General features: G+C 35.0%; 2 protein-coding genes across 2 annotated transcripts in view; one reads left to right on the plus strand and one right to left on the minus strand.

Moving 5' to 3' along the window:
• The window catches only part of LOC112047735 (fatty acyl-CoA reductase wat), a 50,398-nt gene extending 44,817 nt beyond the window's left edge, over window positions 1–5,581 (plus strand). Inside the window, exons 13-15 of the mRNA XM_024084950.2 lie at window positions 149–339; window positions 2,503–2,569; window positions 3,159–5,581. Of these exons, the coding sequence (XP_023940718.1) occupies window positions 149–339; window positions 2,503–2,569; window positions 3,159–3,264 (364 nt within the window). The 3' untranslated portion in view covers window positions 3,265–5,581. The remainder of the gene's footprint in view (window positions 1–148; window positions 340–2,502; window positions 2,570–3,158) is intronic.
• Window positions 5,582–11,134: 5,553 nt separating this feature from the next.
• Window positions 11,135–20,677, minus strand: LOC112047739 (zinc transporter ZIP9). Its single transcript, XM_024084955.2, has 6 exons — window positions 20,360–20,677; window positions 19,138–19,324; window positions 16,787–16,897; window positions 15,048–15,186; window positions 14,073–14,191; window positions 11,135–13,471 (listed from the first exon to the last, which is right to left on the minus strand). The coding sequence occupies exons 1-6, from the start codon at window positions 20,453–20,455 to the stop codon at window positions 13,245–13,247; spliced, it is 879 nt and encodes a 292-aa protein (XP_023940723.2). The 5' UTR covers window positions 20,456–20,677; the 3' UTR covers window positions 11,135–13,244.
• Between the last annotated feature and the right edge of the window lie 436 nt (window positions 20,678–21,113).

The following is a 21,113-nucleotide window of genomic DNA, read 5'->3' on the forward strand; positions in this document are numbered from 1 at the left end:
GGAGACAGACTCGATAGTTCGGCCGTGTTTTACTTTTAGTATCATTTAAAATATAAAGTACCTAGGAACTTGAGAAAGCACAGTTAGGTATCTTGATATAACAGACAGACACTTCAATATTTTTTAAAGTATTCTATGTAACTTACAGAATGTTAAAATTCTACAAGAAGCTGACAAAAATGGCGAACATTCTGTTTTACTTCTCGACACAAGACTGGAGGTTCAATGACGACGGCGTCCAGAACATGTGGCGATCTCTCTCCAGTGCTGACCAGACGGTGTTCCCCTTCAACATCGGCGACATGTCCTGGGAATATATGACGGAGACCTTCTTAGTAGGTGAGTCAAATGGTCCACGCAGTTCCACTGTTCTATAAAACGTCCGACACTTTCATCTACATAGATTCCGTTCCCGAGGGAATTGAATAAAGTCAATCAATCGCCAAATACTCGTAGACTGAGTCCTCGCAGTTCCGCTGTTCTGTGTTCTTTAAAACGTCTGACAGTTTCATCTACGTAGAGACTTCCGTTCCCGAGGGAATTGAATGAAGTCAATCAATAGACAATCTATTATTTCAACTCTTAATTCTAAATGTATGACCTATCCTTGATCTAACCTTTGTGCATGATGTGGCTACGTTTATGTAAAATTATATAATACTAACGGACGCCCGCGAGTTCGTCCGCCCTTAGACCTCTTTAATCCAGCCCTTACAGTAAGCTGTAAAAAATTTTAATAAAAAAATACAACCGACTTCAAAACCTAAAAACGTACCCACTAAACTAAAAAGTGAAAAATAACATCATAATATGTTCTACCTGCTGATCAGTATGAAGGCGGTGCTAAGCCGGTGATGTATGAATTCAAGCCATGTGAGAATATCTTATAGATTTAGATTTTGCAGACAGTGTTGTTCCATGTGGTCCTGTCAGAAATGGCTTAAATTAAGACAACACCGGCTAAGCACCGCCTTCATACTGATCAGCAGGTAGAACATATTATGATGTTATTTTTCACTTTTTAGTTTAGTGGGTACGTTTTTAGGTTTTGAAGTCGGTTGTATTTTTTTATTAAAATTTTTATTATTTTTCAATTTTTAGTGTAAAATTTCATCTCAAACTTATACATCAGACCCCTAATGACAGTTACAACCCATCTTGGTACAAAATTCTCAGCAATACAAATTAATCAAGGCCAAACACAAGGTAGTTACTGTAAACTGTTAAGGAGTTCCCTTAATTGTCCTTGGTCTTCATCACCAAACCCCTAAATGACAGTCACAACCTATCTATGTGGAAAGTTCTCATTAATACAAATTAATCAAGCCCAAACACAAGGTAACTGCTGTGAATCGCCGAGGAGTTCCCTCGTCTGTTTTATGGCTCCATCATCAGATCGATTTTAAACCTTCATAAAATTGTAGTGCTTAAAAGTACTAAATGGAAAAGTATACGAACACACTAGACACCGATATAATTTTCGAAAGTTCCCCTCAATTTCTCCAGGATTCCATCATCAGATCTTGACATGATGGCAATGGTACCAAATGGGGACTATACCGTTTTAAACAAAAAAAGAATTTTTGAAATCGGTCCAGGCGTCTTTGAGTAATCGGTGTACATACATAAAAAAAAAAAAAAATACCGACCGAATTGAGAACCTCCTCCTTTTTGAAGTCGGTTAAAAATGGAGTAACTTCCCCCGTTTTTCCAACATTTTCCTCCATTGCTCTGCTCCTATTGATCGTAGCGTCATGAAAGTATACTTTATCCTGCCCAGGAATATGAAGAATAAATTTCATTAAAATCCGTCGATACAAACAGACAGACAGATAAAAAATTTGCTGATTGCATTTTTGATATCAGTACCTATCGATCACTGATAGTAATTTTGGAAATATATTTCATGTACAGAAATTACCTCTCTACAGTTTCACCCTACTTTATAAGTCAACTAGCTGACGCCACGCGGTTTCACCTATAGCCTTCCTCGATAAATGGGCTATCTAACACTAAAAGAACTTTTTAAATCGGATCAATAGTTCCTGAGATTAGCGCGTTCAATCAAACAAACAAACTCTTTAGCTAGTATAGATTTAGCTCCATTTACATAAGATTTTATTGGTGATCTAAATAAATAAAAAAACGATAAGTACTACGACACTCGCCAATAACGTGGTTTTTTTTTTCTAAATCGGTTAGTGAATTCCGAGTTACTGCACCTGTAATGCAACGTCGTTTTGAAGCAATTTTGAGGTTTGTGCATTGCACATCGCCTTTCCTGGATCTAAATTCCGAGGTTCAAAAATAGCTTGAGATTATGAACGCCGACCTGAGAAGCAATAAAATCATAAAATAAGATGACGAAGATCGAGCAGAGCAGTTTATGTTGGAATGCGGACCCCATCTAGTTATGAAGACTATGATATATTTTGTGCAGTTGTGCTTAATTCTTGTTTTAACTTTAAGTCAATCTTTTATTATACCTAACTTTTTTTTCAGGATTGCGAGTATACTTGATCAAGGATGATTTGTCCACATTGCCTGAAGCAAAGAAAAAATGGAACAGGTAGATTTATTTTTTGTATGTAAAGACAGATTAGCCCTTGACTGTTGTATAGATGACTATCTACTAATAGAGCAGTACTGGTATACAAAAAAAAATAAACCTTCGCTGAGTTTGTTGTAGGCTCTTCTTGGACCAAGGCGCTTTGGAACCGACTCGACTTCGACTATTATTACCATCATTAGATTCGAATAAATTATGACATAATCCTGACCTTTCAAAAGTGCTTGTAAACTAAGCCTAATTGAAATAAATGAATTTTATTTAAATATTTTACATTATATTCTTGAAATCAATTAGGTATTCTCATTTGGTAAATAATTTAAACAACTACTGCTGACGTAATCACCATCTAGGCATATAAAGACGAACGGACTTCAAAATCAGACAAACTATATATATCTATACAGTTTACACTCATTAGTCAATGAACTTCAGTCTTTTATTACCTATAACCCTACCCCTATGACCCTATCATAGCCACCCCTAGCCTATCCCTATCCCAAGTTTTAGCGATTCGTTTTTGCCCGTAGGGTGGTTTCATCCCTTCTAATATTACTCTTTACCAACTTATCTGAGCTTTTTTTTTCAGATTGTTCTACTTGCACCAGTTCGTGAAAACGGCTGCTTTATGTTTAGTAATTTTCTTAGGTTATTTATTATTAAAGGGCTTGATGTGGATTGTGTTCGGATTATAGTTCAATAAATATTGTTAATTTAGGTAGTTTAATTTTAAAAATGAGTATGTATGTATTGTAGTAAATAATAATCTGAGAGGGATATGACCCTAAAGAGTGGGAGTTAGAGAGGGGTACCTATCGGTTGGCGGGAACGACTTCCGATATAAGGCGCTCGTCGTACTGTCGGCTTCAGTATACTCGTGGCGTTCCAGCTGTCCACATTTCTTGTTGTGTAATTCTTTATGGGTTACTTGGGATAGACGGGGAGAGGGACTTGAGTGGAAAAAGGGAGTGTTGGTTAACTGTCAAGGTAACTTAACCCTACACACAAAGTTCACAAGTGCGTGATTCCACTCAAGATCATTCTCTGCCATTCTAGGGTCTTATTTTGGTTACAGTTGTTATTTAAGTCGTCCTGACAAAAGTTGTGAATATAAACTTTTGTTCGATTAGTTTCTTATTTCTGTAATCCACTTCTGACTCTGCTAAAAGTATATAGACTAGCCGACAACTGCGACTTCTTCGGCAGAAGTCAGACCTATCGACTATCGACGGTCTGCCGCACTCCTATACTTCAACCTTACTTAATGTGTACTGTTTACCAACAAACAAAAAAGTGAGTACTTGTACATATTATGTTTTCTGTGATGAGGGTATAAATTGGTTTTTTTTTTTTTTATTCTTTACAAGTTAGCCCTTGACTACAATCTCACCTGATGGTAAGTGATGATGCAGTCTAAGATGGAAGCGGGCTAACTTGTTAGGAGGAGTATGAAAATCCACACACCTTTCGGTTTCTACACGGCATCGTACCGGAACGCTAAATCGCTTGGCGGTACGTCTTTGCCGGTAGGGTGGTAACTAGCCACGGCCGAAGCCTCCCACCAGCCAGACCTGGACAAATTAAGAAAATCTCAATCTGCCCAGCCGGGGATCGAACCCAGGACCTCCGTCTTGTAAATCCACCGCGCATACCACTGCGCCACGGAGGCCGTCAAAAATTGGTAGTCATTTCACTCATAATTATAATTAACTTGTTCTTAAATTAACGACAATAAACTTTATTAATAACCCAGAACCCAGTCTTTTTAATAACATTTTATATTAAAACAATAAATATTTTAAATTAAATAAGTTATGAAATGACATGCGTTTATTACCTTCATTTCTAATTTGTTTGTTGGTAAACAGTAGGAACTAGGTACACATAAAGTGTTTGAGCATTATTTTAAAACTGTGATATTTCATTAAAAAGCAAATAATGCAAGATCGATTTTGTTCAAAATTAAATACTTGTCACGAATACTGTGCTTATTTGGATTAGTATTAATTCTTATCCAAATATGTTAATAAAAACACCTTCGCAAATAAGATGTAAATTTTAAATGGTGAAATTGTCATTTTAATCATTAAATACTTAATAAATAATTTGCATGCCACATTGGCAAGATACATTTACCATCTACATCTACCGACCACCTGTATAAATAATGCATGTATCTGCAAAGAAATAAATTGATTGATTGATTGATTGATGCATAATTTTAGAACTGATACCTTAAAACATACATACAGGCGAACGTAGGACCTCTTCCTTTTTGGAAGTCGGTTAAAAAAATTATAAGACAGATAATAGGTATAGGTATCTTATAGCTATGCTGTCGTAATCCGTAATTTTAACCGTCTATGCAGTTAACGCAACGGAAACTTTCAAAAGGAAATTTATTTTCCCACTTTTGCCGCACTTTATTTACGCTCCTATTGTCCATAGCCCATTAAATATGCACCTATAAACCGATAGTGGCTTTATAATGGTAAATGAATAAACCCTTTAACGTCACATTGTTTCATTGATGTTACAACTCATAAACTCATTACACCAATAGTCGTGGTATCTGATTACTTATGAAAACTAAAACTAATAGTAGATATAATAATTCAAGTAGGTAGGTAGTAGGTACCTATTTCACATCAATATTTATCAAAATGAATCCCTAGTTCGAACTACATTAGTATTTTAGTCGAGTACGAACGATTTTTGGGCGGTAGCAAGTAGTCTAGTACGCTACTCGAATAAACTGCTAAAGTAGTCCGAACTAAGCCTTACAGACTTGCTCAATGAAAATTTGTATTTTGTATTAGGTATAGGTAGGTATATATTAGGTAGTATTATTTTAGATTTACCTATTTTAGAGATTTCAAATGTATTATTAAAGGTTTTTACGATATGGTAATTATAATTTAATAAATGAATTTCTGTACATACATTTTCATTGAAATTATGCATACTTTTGTATGGTTAGTTAATTAGTACAAAATTAAATTTTTCATAATATTTCGAGCAGTATTATTTCATTTACACACATCACACTAGATGGCGTTAGTTGTGGTTAGGGGCGCGCTAGCGTTGTGCTACATTAAATGTATATAAGGAAATATGATTGTTTATTAATCAATCAAATCACCATATTAAGAATATTTTTGGGAAGTATTCTAAACGCAGCATAGCGTTTACGATACTAAGAAGCAAAGAACATATTTACTTCGGGTTTGGGTCAGGTCTGAGGTCATGTCAGGAGTAAGAATTAAGAAAAGACGTAGGTAGTAGGTACTTAGTAAAATAATATAGTGTGTAGTATTGGAAGTTCGTATTGTAGGCACTCGTATAAAAAATAAAAAAAATCAAGTACCTAAATTAATTATCAGCTATGAGCCAGCAAGAAAAACACACACTTAAAACTTAAAAAAAAAATTGAATTTTATTTAACACTAGCTGACGTCGCGCGGTTTCACCCGCGTGGTTCCCGTTCCCGTAGGAATACAGGGATAATATATAGCCTATAGCCTTCCTCTATAAATGGGCTATCTAACACTGAAATAATTTTTCAAATCGGACCAGTAGTTCCAGAGATTAGCGCGTTCAATCAAACAAACAAACAAACAAACTCTTCAGCTTTATTATATTAGTATAGATGAAATACTGGATTATTCGCTATTTATTTTTTAACTAGCGGACGCCCGCGACTTTGTCAGCGTGAAACTAGATGTAAACTTTGAACTACCTCTACCCCTACCCTACTCATTAAGGCTGCACACTTTGAGTAACTTTTCCCGTTTTCCTAACATTTCCCTTCACAGCTCTGCTCCTATTGATCGTAGCGTGATGAAAACTATACTATAACCTGCCCAGGAGTATGAAGAACAATTGTACCAAGTTTCGTTAAAATCCGTCTAGTAGTTTTTGTTTCTATAACGAACATACAGACAGACAAAAATTTTACTGAATGCATTTTTGGCATCAGTATCGATCACTAATCACCCTCTCGCGGTGTTTTTCCTTCACCAGTTGAAGATATTTAGTTTCTTAAAAATGCAAAATTCACATAACTGAAAAGTTAAGCCTCGGACCGGATTCGAACCAACGCCCTCCGAATCGAATGCAGAGGTCATATCCACTGAACTATCACTATCATTATTCAAATCTAAGAATTCCTTTATAATTCAGTAAAATTATATTAGTGTCAATAACTGAAGTGCGCTATCACGTAAATCTCAAAAACTTGGGATTGCATTTTATTATTTCACAAGCTATTTAAGTTCGATTTATGTTGTTTGTTAACGTTACATAGACTGGAATTGAATGAAATCGTGTATTTGTCACTAGGTGAAAATATAGCTTTTCGAATTTTTCGGTACGGTCTATAAGGTCTTACTAGTTTTAGACTTAGATCATAACAAACAAACATAAAATCAAATCTTACCTGAATATAAGTAATAAATATTATGTATTAGTTTAGACTAGCGGACGCCCGCGACTCCGTTCTCGTGAAATTCTGTATCTTCCAAATCCCACGGGAACCGTGGTTCATCAGTTTTTTTTATTCTCTACAAATTAACCCTTGACTACAATCTCACCTGATGGTAAGCTCAGACCAATTATTGTATAGGACCTGACTTGCTAGACGATACTTTTCTGCCAAAGTATATGATCAACGATCTAATGCGATTATAAGAGCTGTCTCTATAGAATCAATGTTAAATAGTTATAATCATGTTCGTCGGTTAAAGAGCTCCGTAAAAATACCTTTTTGTGTAATAGAATTGCGTAAAAAATGGGCAAAAACTTCTAGTTTAGTATAAGATATATACCAAATCTAAGCTCCTTTTCCTCAGAAAATGACAGACAATTTTGTTTGTGATTATGAGTGCAATACAGGTATAATTGGTCTGAGATGGTAAGTGATGATGCAATCTAAGATGGAATCGGGCTAACTTGTTGGGAGTGGGATAAAAATCCACACCCTTTTCGGTTTCTACATGACTAAACCTCAATCGGCCCAGCCGGGGATCGAACCCAGGACCTCCGTCTTGTAAATCTATCGCGCATACCACTGCGCCACGGAGGCCGTCAAAAGTAGTTTATATATTTATAAATTTTATACATTTATAATATTGATATGGATTAGTGCTCTGCTATATAATTTCAAAGGTTTCTTGTAATAGGGATGATGACAGTTTTTTAAATTGTATATTAATTAAGAGTATACTAATAGCAAAGCAATTTTGTAAAAGTAACAGAGTATCAGCTGTGATCATTACTTTCGGAGCTACAGGGATTTAAAGGGTCAGATTTGCGGCACTGCCGCGGATCCCTGAAAAACGCCCTATACAAAATGGCACGATTTGTGACGTCGTTGGCTCGCTGATCGTTAGGTTTGTATGGGCGTTCAAACAAAATTACTAATATCTTTGTTATTTGTGCGTTTATGTTTATAGTTCATTTATTGAAAAATGTCACATTTAATGTAAGGAAGCTAAAACTGTATGAATTTTCATCTAATTACGATAAAAAAAATTCAATAGATTTTGAAATTTTATAATCTTATTTATTTTGCAAATATCCAGAAAATCTTTGCTTTTTATGTATAAATCAGTTAACATTGACCTTATTTACCCGAATGTATCATAAAAATCAATATATTCAAACCTGGTCATCATCCCCATTGTTTAACGGTAAATAAAAGAAAGAAATACTAAAAGCTGTTTATTTATGAACAAAAGTCAACAGAACAAGTTGCAGAGCTATTCATAGTTAAAAGTGTATTTAAAAAAAACCCATACCCAAACTTAAATTACTAAAAAATAATAAAAGTGAACTGAAGAAATACAAAATAACAAATTGAGTTAGAATTGTAAAACAAAACTATAACAAAACAATTCAAAAATATTTATAAATAGAATATGTCTATACTCCTATATTATGAAGATAATATTATTTTAATATGTACACATTTCTACATAATTATATAAAGCATATTTATATATACATATATTTATTATGTACATACATGTATGAATAGCTCCTTTCAAATAGCTAGGTATAATAGGTACTTCAAATCCCATTGCAAAATAATCTTTTTAACATACAAATGGAACCGACTTGAAAGACGCATTTCAGCCCCCCTAGCCAAATAGCACGTCGATTCTCTTTCTACGATCGCTAACGCTTCGAAAACTAGAAAAATGTATGGGAATGACAGATCATGATCATGTGACCTGTCGATAGCAAATGTCATTCCTATACATCTTTCTAGTTTTCGAAGCGTTAGCGATCGTAGAAAGAGAATCGACGTGCCACTTGGCTAGGGTTGGCTAGTTATTTTGACTTTAACCAAAAATTACTAAACCGTATTTCATGAAAATTAACTGGGATCAATTTTTTTTTTGAAGTCGGTTGAAATAAATTGTCATCCAAATATTCATATAATAAACTTAAAACTTACATTAAATCTCACATAGGATCACATTTTTTTATTTCAATAAAAACTAATACATCTGTATTTCATTTTTCCTACCTTTATATAAAACGTTAACAGAGTCAAGCTATGACTGGAAGATTTGTTACAGCGATTCCGAAACCAGCCCCTGTAGCGAAGCAGCACGTCGATTCTCTTTCTACGATCGCAAACGCTTCGAATGACATTTGCTATCGACAGGTCACGTGATCAAGATCTGTCATTCCCATACATTTTTCTAGTTTTCGAAGCGTTTGCGATCGTAGAAAGAGAATCGACGTGCCACTTGGCTACAGGGGCTGATTCTACCAAGAGCAGCAGCGAAACTCAGTAGTTGCTTTTTTTTAATAATTCCCATTCGGCTAGAAAAAACTTGTTTTTACATGTCATTTTATACAAATACTTTCTTAGCAAGTGAGTAATAAATCTTTTTATATTTTCACTTCTATTTAGGTACCTATATTAAGTAAGCAACATTTTCTATAAAAAAATAATAATAATGATTGTTCAAAAATACCTTATGTCTGCGGTCAGTGGCGTAACTACCATCAGAGGTCAGTGCCGAATTTATTGGGTAATAATAAAATCGAGAATAATCGAGAAATAAAAAATAAACTACACCCGGATGGAACTAAGTTGTCATTATTTTTTAAAATTCATTATGTACAAAAAACCTGTATACACTCAACAAAAATAATCGTCGCGACACCACTGTTCAATGCGAAATAGAAAGACGAAACGAAAATAACTGGCTTGCATACCCAACAAAAAGTATCGTTACAACATTTAGTCTTAATTTTTTCTCTCTTTCGCAACGCACGATAAGGAACTTCGTTCCAAAAAACGCAGATTAGTCAATTGTTAAGTTGTAATTTTTTCTGCCAGTTACGCCACTGTCTGTACCCTAATAATGTTATCTTACAACAATCGGAATTCTTAATACTTATACGAAAATAATATTACATTTTACCTGTCACCTCAGCACATTCACAAATCGTCTCCTTAGTGCGAAAGCCATTCACTCTAAAATCTAGATATGAGCGTTTAAAGTTTTTAAAAATTATAATATTCATAACTTTTTTTCTATAAAATATATTAATGTACCTACATAGACTTAATTGAAAGAACTGAGAATTGTACAATTATCTAGTGGTTTTGATTGAAATTTAGAAACTGTAAGTGTAGAGTAAAGTTAAAGGTAAAACTGAAGGTTTGTAGTTCGCATAAAAGTAACTGAAAATGACACCTTGCGTCCATTCCGTCATATGCCCACTCTTCAAGTTGACCAACACGCTGGCTATCTTGATGTGCGGGCACCATAGATATTGACCAACGTGAAGAGGGGACACTAGACAATGTATGAATGTATTGAGATGTCAGGTAAACCTAAAGGTCGCTGCATACAGAGCGGGGTTAGGACATGAATGGAGCGACGACGGGACGTGGTGTTATTACAAGACGTACCGTCCGTGCCCATAGAGTATGCATTTTCCAAAACATGTCGTCCCGCCCCGTCCGATATAAAACACGTTACGTGTGCAGCGAGCATAACAGTAAAAAAAGTCTCCGTGTAAAATGTCTATATAAAGTAAATTAATCTAAAATGAATGCATGTTCACGTAGACGCGGGCGCGGTGGACGCGGCGAACTCGTGTTGCTCGTGACCGCTAGTAGTCCTAAGAAGTCCGCACCGCTATATATCTCGATATGATAGGCAGTCAAATATCGACCAATAGTGGTGCAATTGAAAATATCACTATCTCTTTCGTTGTTTATGTTGGAGCGAACGAGTCAGCGATATTTCAGCTAGACCGCTATTGGTCGACAATAATTGTCTTTCACTTTACGAGATAATGTGTAGTTGACACATGCTAGGTATATAGGCATTCAGCAGTGTTTCCTATGGTTAGTTACTTTGAGGTAAACACGCACAAACAATATCACAAGTATGATTTAACAGAGCGCGGCGCATGTGACAACCGCTAGTTTGACCGCTACTTCCACCGCACGTTCGTTTTGTAGGTAGCATTCCGAAATGTAAAGGTAGACTTCGGTTCATGGCGACCGCGACACGGTCTCAGAATTTGTTCTCCAGTGCCCCATATAAATTAATACTAAGCAGTGGGTCGTGCGACCCTTTAGATATTTCGAGACCGTGTCCGCCACCGCGACCGTTAGTCAGAGTGAATACGCACTTAAAGGTACTTAAATCTAATAAGGGAGATACCTCATTAGCGCAATGGTACGAAGCAGTCTTAACAATGTATCGAAACAAGTGGAACACTTGAAACGTCGCTCCGACGACGCACCACTTTAATGTTGCATGTCATTTAAAGTACATATATGGAAAACGATGTAGCATTGACGTTGCGACGTCACAATGGAATGCAACGCACTAATGGGGCATCGCCTTAACACAAGTTGTGCTATCACTTTCCAAGAATTTATTGCTACGTCCATTATATACACATAACACTTTATTATGCAGATTACATTATAAAATATACATCGCACATACACAACACATAATCATAAATTGTAATTTACATAATGTATTTGTTTATATACATTTTATGGAACAAAAATAAGGTCTGCAAATCAACAAAGAATTATATAACTATCTACACAACACGCTGCGTATGAAGGCCATTATGACAGAATATAATGTAAATGAAATAGTTCATGTGTATATACTTTTACATATATACACACACAATGCACAAGGCACAATAAAAACCATATACAGTTATTTATTTTTATTTTGACCATCTATGTAAGTTCAGTATTTTTAATTGGCAATGTACTGTATCGCAAATACAAAATCACAATAAAAACCTACCTTTCGAAATTTCGTTCACACCAATAAACCTTCGATTTAGAGAACTGGAAAAACAGTAGGTACACATCTTTAGTATGGTTTGGAAGATTGTCTAAAAATATAAAAAGTCTAATAAAATCTTTTGTCTGCATTCAGGTTAAGAGTAGCAAATTTTCTTTTCAAATACATTTCGTTTCCTACGCGTTTAAAAAAGGTTGACATTTTATATATAAAAATAAAATGCTATCCGTTCAGTGTCGTGAAAACTTGATCACTATTTGAATTTGATCGTATTGCGTCACAAACGTCAAAAAGACCTTCATAGCGTGTTGTAGCCATATAAAAAATATAGAACGCTTAAAATTTGTAAAAGATATTTTCTGTAATAAAAATATGCATGTTGAAATTTGTCATCAAAAGTATCAATGCAACTAGATTATGTAAAAATTTTCTAAAGAATGTCATTCAGTAGATCTAGAGATCCCTACAAAATCAAAAAAACATTATGTCTATAATATTAATTTCTAATAAGTAACTAAAAAAATACCAATGTTCTAGCAGATCCATCAAAACTAAATAAAAAATAAACGCATATAGGCTGCGTTTAAAAATATAATTATTCAAATTATTTTATATTTTTATAAATATAAATTCTTTATATTGCTATAATTTTTAATTTATCATCTAAATGTCCCATTGATGAGTGCAGAATCTCTTTTATAGGAATATATAGCTGTCAAACATCGCGTTGCTTCGTCGCTATATAATGCTCGAATACTGAAACGTCCTTATAATATTTAATTGCATTATTAAACATTTAAACAGTAATAAAATAAAATAAATTTTTTAACTACTTTCAATTACACATATCTACGAATTTACTTTAATTCTTTCGTAATAATATTCATTCTCTCCCAAGAAATGCAACACTAATATGGGTATTAATGGCGGATTGATGACGTTAACAACGCAGTAGATTTCTTATTGTTTAGTTAAATTTATTCACATATGTAAATTTTAATAATATTTTTGTTTTTTTTAAATTTTAATGATACGGGGTACAAGATTGGACCTGAAATGGACCATCTCCTTTGTGTACTCGATGATTCAAACGTCACATTTTAACCTCCTTTATTTTGATCGTGGCTTTAAAGTATACGTAATTAGTAACTGCAGGCGTCCACATATGCGGATATGTGGACGCATCCCATCAAACGTCACTCAATGAAAAATTGGCATAATAAAACTTCAAGAGAGATATAGATTGATATTTCAGTATTTGAGCATAACATTCACAATTTTCAACCCCAAAAAGCAAAACGCTCGCTCATTTATATCTCATCAAATTGAATATGATAGGAAAAATGCACATAAAAAAAGGAATACTAGTGTTCATGTCCCATAGTCAATAGAACGGGTAGCATAGCACCGACAGTTAAAATGATAACTTCACACAATTGTAATCCGGCGAAACCTTTCTTAGGGGATACGCCATCTTGTGTCGGCAGCAGTGTATGTGTGTGTGAGTGAGAGTGCGGGTGTGTTAGTTCGGGCAGTATGTGTACTGTTGCCACATACAAAAATGTACCCGCTGAAAATAACATGGCAATACCTGGAAAGATAATACAAATTTTAATATATAAAAAAAAAACGGTTGTCTGTAAAGTCGGTACTGACGATAGTTGAACGTGACAACGTCATAAGAAAATACTTATGGAATGGTTGCATTTTTCAAAAGAAAATGTTTTTTTTTTCTAAGATATAATCTAAAAATAATCTGTTTATTAATCTTCATAGACCAGAATTTTTTATTTCTTGTTAAAAAAAGTTGACAACCCTAGAGCGAGGGAACGACGCACGACGTCATCTTTTTTCGAGTGTGCAGCCGGCTTCATCGAATTATATGACGTTGTCACGTCAAAATACAACTGACTTCATAACCTAAAAGTAAAAACGTACCCGTAAGTACTACTAAAAAGCGAAAAATAAAAACTTAATATTATTATGTTCTATCTGTTGATAAAAATGGAACCGGCTTCAAATACGTATTTCAGTTATTTTGATTTTAACACTAAATTCTAAAAATTGGTTAATAAATGACGAGGTAAGAAACATAAAAAAAATACATATGCGTCGAATTGAAAATCTTCTCCTTTATTTGAAGTCGGTTAAACATAATTGTTTATGTCAGGTATAAAATAAAAAATCCTTACCAGTAGCGTTGAAGTCGCTCAACGTCTGTTTGCTTTCGTTGCCGATGCCGAAGTACGTGAGCAGCGCGAGCATCGGCGCGGCGCATGAGAAGATCAGCAGATGCTTTCGTATCCGGTTTCTGAAGAAAATGAGGAGAACATAAGTATAAACAGGAATTGCTGTTCGTTTGTTTCGCTAACACCCAAAACGAGGTGACCGTTAGGAACGCTATAATTTATGCAACATGCTCGTTAGGAAATTAACGCCATTATTTGTGCAGCATGATCGAAAGGAACTCTATCATCTGTGCAACATAATCATTAGGAAAAGAAAGCTATTATTTGTGCAACATGATCGCTATGAACGCTATTATTTGTGTAACATGATCGCTATGAACGCTATTATTTGTGCAACATGATCGCTATGAACGCTATTATTTGTGTAACATGATCGCTATGAACGCTATTATTTGTGCAACATGATCGCTATGAACGCTATGATTTGTGCAACATGATCGCTATGAACGCTATTATTTGTGCAACATAATCGCTAGTAACGCTAGTATTTGTGCAACATAATCGCTAAGAACGCTATTATTTGTGCAACATAATCGCTATGAACGCTATTACTTGTGCAACATAATCGCTAGGAACGCTATTATTTGTGCAACATGATCGCTAGGAACGTTATTATTTGTGCAAAATGGTAGCTAGCTATAGGAACGCTATTATTTGTGCAACATGATCGCTAGGAATGCTATTATTTGTGCAAAATGGTAGGTAGCTATAGGAACGCTATTATTTGTGCTAAGTGGTAGCTAGGAACGCTATTACTTGTGTAGCATAATCTTTTGGAATGCTTTCGTATTTCGTATTTCGTTTTATTTTTGCAGTATGATGGTTAGAAACGCTATAATTTGTGCAAAATGATAGCTAGGAACGCTATTATTTCTGCGATATAACCACTAGAAAGACTTTGCTGTCCCATGCTCTCACCTTTCCAGTCCGGCGTGCATCAGGAATGTGACAAGCCCGAAGGCGGCAGGCGCTTTGTGCAACATGATTGCTAGGAACACTATTATTTCGACGTCCGCGTGCGATGTGGTCGCGGCAGCACCAAGCGCGATACCGTCCGCTGAAACATAGAATATAACATCTATACTAATATTATAAAGCTGAAGAGTTTGTTTGTTTGAACGCGCTAATCTCAGGAAATATTGGTCCGATTAGAAATTTTTTTTTAGTGTTATATAGCCCATTTATCGAGGGAAGCTATAGGCTATATAATATCCCCGTATTCCCGCGGGAACGGGAACCACGTGGGAGAAACCGAGTGGCGTCAGCTAGTATTGAATATTGGTGAATGTTCAAAAAGATCACGAGGCAGATCTTCAACCCAATCAGATCAGATCAATTGATTGAAAGTGATAGGCGCCAGTAAACCTTCTACAATGCCGTCCAAACGGCTGAGGACCTAATACGATGAAGAAACACTGTAAACCGGAGATTATTACTCGCCATAACAACACTAGCGTCATATATAAGTGATGATGCAATCTAAAATTTAAGGTAACTTGTCAGGAGGAGGATGAAAATCGCCACCCTTTTGGTTTCTACAGGATATCGTAACGGAACGTTAAATCGCTTGGCGGTGAATCTTTTGCCGCTAACTAGCAACGGCCGAAGCCAGTTAAGAAAATCACAATCGGCCCAGTCGGGGATCGAGCCCAGAACCTGCGTCTTGTAACCCGTGCATACCAATGCGCCAGGGAGGCTGTCAAAAAGTCAAAAATGTGGTCTGTGAGTGATTTCTTGAAAGTTAAACTAAAACCACTACCAAACGCATTACTGGTCGAAATACAGTTCGCACTGCGTTATCTAATCTAGGATCTACTTGTACGTATGTATGTATGTATGTTAGGTCCAAAGTAGTAAACCTTGTCAACAACATGGTACAATATACATGCCTAATGAGTAATGGGTTGTCGGTGTTATCAGCTAAACACCACAGCGCAATTCGCTGATACTGTTCAGATAGCGCGGATATAATAAAAATCTCTATCTATCGCGTCCTGTGTCTAGGAGTAGATATAATATGAAACACTAGCAGACGCCTCACGGTTTTACCCGCGTAGTTCCCTTTCCCGTGAGAATGCAAGGATAAAAGATGGCACTCACAACTAACCTGGCTTTCTATTGGTAAAAGATATCAGAATCGTTTCAGTAGATCCAGAGATTACCATCCTACAACCTCACAAATTTTACCTTTTTATAAATCGTTAGCTACATACTCCCAAGGACCTTGAGTAGCTCAGAAACCAATGGTTAGGTTAGGTTAGGTATTTTTTATTTTTTTTATTTGTATGTTCTTCCTTACAATCTACGGAATAACAACATGTTAAATTGTAAACAGTATGTGGCCGTTCACAATCTTTCGACAACCGTATTTACAATTTTACGGTGACATCTATCTATAGGTAAGTACTTATAATAAAACTGGTCGAATTCTATACATTTATTCACAATTTGAGATTTTACTTATACTTTGTAACAACAAACGTTACCGTGGCATAGAGTACTACTAGCGCCATTTTGAATCTATACTTATAATACGAATTCTATACATTTTGTACATTCTGTACATTGAAGATATTTTGAAAATTTTTGTCGGGGGGCATTATATAATCGATACTGAATATATAAATAGAGAAACAGAAAAACAATCTATTCCTTACCAGCGGCATGCACCACCAAGCCCACGGTGGCTGTGATGTTCTTTTCAGTCGGGTTGCCGGTGTCGTTGTAACGGGAGGACATCTGGTCCACTATTAGCATGAACACAAAACCTGGAAACGTACACATAACTATCTTACTTACATAAATTTAGATATCTATTAAAGTTTTTATTTATTATATTAAACCAATTTTTAACAGGCCTATACAGGCACTCCTGTTAGGAGAAATGGGTCGTTCTTGGCGACAGCGCGACCACTACGACACTAAACAAAAGTGGTAGCGCGTCGCGGTCTCGGACTTTGTCTAGTGCTCCATATAAATTCATACTAAGCAGTGGGTCGCGCGGTCGCAGGTCGCGGTCGCGCGTCACGGTCGCCAAAAACGGCTACCTTTAGACTCACCACGCTGCTCCAATGTTTTCGCCAACAATTGGCGGACTTAAAGTGACAATGTAAAATAAAATAATGATCATTATCAGATTTAATTTCCAGGACTAACAGCTTAACATATTCTCCTAGGCACTCTGATGTGCCTGATGAGCTTTAAAACCACCAACTCCAGGCTGATAAACATTATATACTATGAAAAATCCAGTTTATAGTCGAGCGACTGGTCACTGATAGATGTAACTGAACACAAGAAAACTCTGGGCCGAGAATTTTAAATGAAAATTACTTAAAAGAAACAAAGGCTCGTGATATGAAACCATACGATAATAGCTGAATCAAAGAAGTAGTTAATGTTTGGGTTTACTACATTATAACTTTCCGGCAGTAGGGATTCAATATCATCAAATAAAATAAAAAATAATCGTAAAATAAAATGTCAAATCGCGATATTGGCAAAGTTAAGATCAAGAGAACAGGTGTAACCAGGAAAACGTATTAAATATATCAATAAGGAAAATATGTTGGAAGTTTAATTATTTCAACCAAATTAAAAATGTCTATATGTATTATTATCACCACACTGAGACGCAAATTTTCGTATCTTACTACCAAATCAATGCAGTATTCATAATTTAATAAATAAAATAGTATTTAATTATTAATGTCATTCATACAAATTACATTAATAATTAAATAATAAATTTGGTTTAATGAGATTGTAGGGGAATTGTAGGTTGAACTTTGGGGTTTATTTGATAAGGTTAGAAGGATACCGAGCATGTTCTCATGTTCAAAAAACCAACTCATTAAGTAGGTACCTATGTATAGTTAGACTTAATCTTTTACCTAGATGGAAACTTGGAACTTTATTCAATGAAATTTACATCCTATTCTTTCATATGTTTATGATCACTTATGACAGACCAAAATATTTTGCAGCTGTCCAAAAGCATCACCTCTGGCATCACCCTAAGGGTGTGACCAAACGAGCGTAATTTTGTGAGCTGTCAGTCGCTGTAATTTCTCCTGCATTCGGTTTCATGCAAAACTCCACTTCCTGCCACACAGCGTCGCAAAAAGAGTTGTTTTATGACTTACACGCGACCTAAATTACGTGACTGACAACTCACAAAATTACGCTTGTTAAGCATCACCCTAGGTGACTGCTTGTACATATGAACCTTAGAATTGTTAAACAAATGGTACCAACAAGGTGTCATCGCTGGATACCTTAGATCTAGCTAGGGTATCAAGAGTGGAAACAATGTAAGTCAGCATTTAAAAAAACAAAACCTCATATGTAACATGTAAAAATGCAGTATTATTTCAAGAGAAAAAAAAAACAATATTTGCTACACAGTATGAAATCTTACAAAATTTCACACATGCCTTATCACTCAATACTTTGATTTCATACTTTTGTAATAGCTACATATGTGTAGAGATAAAAATCATAATCAATGCTTGATAGAAATATTGTGTAATTTTTTTTTATTTTATCTTTACTTTAACTTAAGTATCTTTAATTGAACTTTTTATCATTTATTATTAGATCCATAAATCTAAATTATTATTATTAATACCTTATTAATTAAGCTTTAAAAATTAATGAACATTTATCTTTGTCCCATTGCATTAAAAGAGAGAGCAATATTTTTGATTTCACCATTTTTTTTTTATTCTTTACAAGTTAGCTCTTGACTACAATCCCACCTGATGGTAACTGATGATGCAATCTAAGATGGAAGCTAACTTGTTTGGAGGAGAATGAAAATACACACCCCCTTTCGGTTTCTACACGACATCATACTGGAATGCTAAATCTCTTGGTGGTACGTCTTTGTCGATAGGATGGTAACTGGCCACGGTCGAAGCCTTCCATCAGCCAAATGCGCATCTTAGGCTTACGGGTATAGAACTGTTAATAAAATAGATTCAAAAAATTAAAAAGAATTCCTTACCCAAAACTAAAGATATCCCGATGACTGAATGCAAGTCATCTATGCCTTTAGGTTCAGGAGTGTAGTCCTTCGTGACCAGCACTGTTCTCTCTTCGAACAGGGACCTCACACCTTCAGGTATGATCACTGCCAATGCTGTGCCAACCAGGAGACCAGCACCAAATACTGTAACCTTGAGAAGCTTGTCCTACAATGTGATAATCATCATTAGCGAATCAATTCAAATCAACAGCAGAGCCTCAATAACTCAACAGTATGTGTGGTTGAACTCATCACCAGGTGGTTTGATCCCTGCTTGATTATTGTCGTAACCACTTCTAATACAGTCTTTCCTGACTAGTTTGAGAAAAATGGGAATATTGGTCATATTTAAAAAATATGGCAAATATTCTTTAAAAAAATATATATTTATATTATTGTAATCAATTTATTAAATTTTCCTGTGCAATTCCCATTCCTGCAGGAATATGGGAATAAAATATAGCCTATGACACAAATAAAATGGCAAAAATATTCAAGATCAGTTTAGTAAAACCAGAGATTACCCCCTTACAACCTCAACTCATAAATTAAGACAAATTTATTATATGAAAACAATAAATAGGTTGTAATGCTTATGCTATATGAGGATTATTATCTCAGCACTGCATTCCTCCTAGTTTACTTCTTAAATTTGTTTCCAAACATCACAAGATTAAAAAATGTTAGTTAGAAATATAATTATCTAACAGACACCCCAAAGTTTTACAGATGTTCCCCATTTCTGTGGGAACTAAGATAAAATAAAGCATATGTCACTTGCTGACAATATAGCTTTCAATTGGTGAAATATTTTTTTTAATTGGTTCAGTAGTTTCAGAGCTTAATCAACTCCTTAACCTAACTCCAATCAAACAAACTAACAAATCTTTTCTCTTTCCAATATTAGTATAGACACCTACTACTTACATTACCTGTACCCAAGCCTTAGTATTAATTGTATCTTGATTAAAACAAGTTTTCTAAAAGAAGACCAAAGATAAAAGTTACAGTTGTTAAATATTTATTGTAACATAAAAATTGAATTATATAAAATTTGCGGTTTCCAAACTGCTCTACAATAGAGTGACTTGTTTCGTGAATTTCTTATGCAAATAATTGTGAAATTGTTTACATCACTAATTTAACAACACAGCTGTTATATTATATTTTCGACACATTGAAGAATAATGCCGCGTCTTACCTCAGACATGTTCACGTTCAGAGGAATACTTCCAGCCACATAGGATCCCACTAACATAACAACCGACAACAAAACAAGAAACAGAGTTTCATCCATTTTTTTGGCTTTAAAATTGTAACAAAAACCGAATAAAACTAAGTGAAGTGAGACTATGTGAAACTATTTTTGTTTCCTATAAAGCTAAAGCTATGTAACGTTGATGTGTCCCTTGAATAACATTGCACTCTGTAAATGTGATTTATTTGGTTAAAAATATTATTAAATAAACTAGAAAGTCCACCATGAAGCAAGATTTTGATAATTTGATTTGATTTGACATTTGGATTTGACATTTCGCCAACGATAGTTTACACGACAGCTTATATTTTTAATCTGTGACAGAGACATTGACTATAGATAATAAAACCAATCAAAGATTATATACTTACTTGATCAAAGACTTGTGTCGCACTTTCTCTAGAAAAAAACTGTCGTTTTTTGATTCTGCAGCCACACTAACGGGAAACACCGTGAATTAAGGCGTTAAACTCTATTGTAGCCACGATTTAACGCGTTAGTTTTCACCGGCATTAAAAATGGCGTTAGACGTTATGAACTAGTTTGGACGAGGTACTTTAGTAATTTAATTGAGTACGAACGATTTTTGGGAGGTAAATCCAAAAATCGATCGTACTCGACTAAACTATTATTGTAGTCTGTACGGCCTATTAGGCCTAATTCGGACTACTTTAGTATTTTAGTCGAGTACAAACAA

The sequence above is a fragment of the Bicyclus anynana genome, chromosome 8, assembly GCF_947172395.1.
Source record: "Bicyclus anynana chromosome 8, ilBicAnyn1.1, whole genome shotgun sequence".
Taxonomy (NCBI): domain Eukaryota; kingdom Metazoa; phylum Arthropoda; class Insecta; order Lepidoptera; family Nymphalidae; genus Bicyclus; species Bicyclus anynana.